Genomic DNA, 1,836 nt, shown 5'->3' with positions numbered 1-1,836 from the left:
ATTACAAGTAACGCGAGTTATGTAATCAGATTACTTTTTCTAGTAACTAGTAAAGTAACGCATTACTTTTTAATTTACAAGAGAATATCTGAGTTACTTTTTCAAATAAGTAACGCAAGTTACTTTTTTTTTTTTTATATTGATTGACAGCTTTCTGGTGTTGCCATGGTGACAGAAATCAAAAATGTTACTGTAGTTCAAAATAAATAAGAATATGCATAAATTCATCTCACACAAAAAAAACACATATTCAGTATTCCTCAAAATGAATAAAAATAATGCAACTCAGAATATGACGCAAACCCGCAATAATTAAATGCTAAACAACACAAATATGCTTTGTGTATTTAATCCCATTCTATTAACCAATGTCTTTGCTTCTGACCTTTGATGATCCAGTTCAACCGTACTAATAAGCAAAAATTACTCTAGACAAACATTTGTGTCTCTTTTTATTGCTGAAGTGTGTTGAAATGTCTTCTTCTGCATTCTACTGTACGGACGTAAATGTACTTTCCCTTCAGCCGGAGGCTTATTCATTTTACTTCTGGTGCGAAAAGGCCAAAAATAGAACTTTTTTTATTTTAAAAACAAGCAAGCCCTGTCCAGATTTAAAAAGTAACGCAAAAGTAACGTAACGCATTACTTTCCATAAAAAGTAACTAAGTAACGTAATTAGTTACTTTTTTATGGAGTAACGCAATATTGTAATGCATTACTTTTAAAAGTAACTTTCCCCAACACTGGTTATTATATTGTCTGTTAGCTTATAGAATGAAGAGTTACTTAATTAAATGTTCTCCTTTTTTGTATGTAGACGGCAACATTGCGACCCTACCTGAATGCAGTGCGCGCCACTCTTCAAGCAGCCCTGTGTCTGGAGAACTTCTCCTCTCAGGTGGTGGAGAGACACAACAAGCCTGAGGTGGAAGTTAGGTGAGGAAATCACATCCTTCATATGTGTTATATATGATGTATTTTAATAGCTATATACATATATGATCAACGTTTGTCTTTCAATACAGGAGCAGCAAAGAGCTTCTGTTGCAGCCTGTGGTCATAAGCCGCAATGAGAAGGAGAAGGTCATGATTGAGGGGTCCATAAACTCAGTGAGGGTCAGCATCGCTGTCAAACAGGTAAGAAATTCAAGATGAACTGCACAAGATCGATGTGTTTTTCATTCGGTCGTCTTCTAAAGATATGAATGGTTTTCTTAGGCTGATGAGATTGAGAAGATCCTGTGCCATAAATTTATGAGGTTCATGATGATGCGAGCAGAGAACTTCTTCATCCTTCGGAGGAAACCTGTTGAGGTGGGCTCCTTTGTGAAGAACAAACAAGGGATGAAGAAATATGTGATTCATTAAAACACGCGTGCATTAGTGATGGGAGAAACAAAGTTTTTCCAAAACTGTAAATCAATTGAACCAATTGCTTTGCGAAATGATTCACATTTGAAACACCACACACTGGTCAGAATAGTGTAAATGCCAATGGAAACACAACCAAAACATACCTTTTACGAACCAAATACAAATGTTTTATTAAAAGTGTAATCATCTAAATGCAAGTAACAAATTATCTAATACCATTAAATAATAAGGGTCTGTGTAATGTGTTATTTTATTCATTTGTAGTGCTTGTTTTGTTTGTTTTATTGAGAGCTTGGTTAATTAGGCTAATTGGAGACTGATCACTACAACTCTTCCTTTTTATTATACAAATGTGTCATACAAATTACAGTCATGATGTAACAAAGCCTCATGTACTGAAATCATGCGACTTTGGCAGTTTGGTGCATGCTTCACTTGTTCAAATAAAAAAAAAATGATTTG

The 1,836-nt window shown here is 34.6% G+C and overlaps 1 protein-coding gene across 4 annotated transcripts in view; it reads left to right on the top strand.

Annotated features, from left to right (window-relative positions):
• The window catches only part of LOC107600279 (actin-related protein 2/3 complex subunit 4), a 6,687-nt gene that overhangs the window by 1,651 nt on the left and 3,200 nt on the right, over positions 1 to 1,836 (top strand). For 2 of the 4 annotated variants that reach the window (XM_016292130.1, XM_016292127.1), the window contains exons 3-5: positions 818 to 936; positions 1,026 to 1,137; positions 1,219 to 1,314. In XM_016292130.1, the coding sequence (XP_016147616.1) occupies positions 818 to 936; positions 1,026 to 1,137; positions 1,219 to 1,314 (327 nt within the window). The remainder of the gene's footprint in view (positions 1 to 817; positions 937 to 1,025; positions 1,138 to 1,218; positions 1,315 to 1,836) is intronic. The other 2 variants (XM_016292129.1, XM_016292128.1) reach the window with 1 other exon arrangement.

Source organism: Sinocyclocheilus grahami, unplaced genomic scaffold, assembly GCF_001515645.1.
Source record: "Sinocyclocheilus grahami isolate Dianchi unplaced genomic scaffold, SAMN03320097.WGS_v1.1 scaffold281.1, whole genome shotgun sequence".
NCBI classification, from domain to species: domain Eukaryota; kingdom Metazoa; phylum Chordata; class Actinopteri; order Cypriniformes; family Cyprinidae; genus Sinocyclocheilus; species Sinocyclocheilus grahami.
Note: the sequence above shows the minus strand (reverse complement) of the source record. Positions and strands in the feature narration are given on the sequence as shown.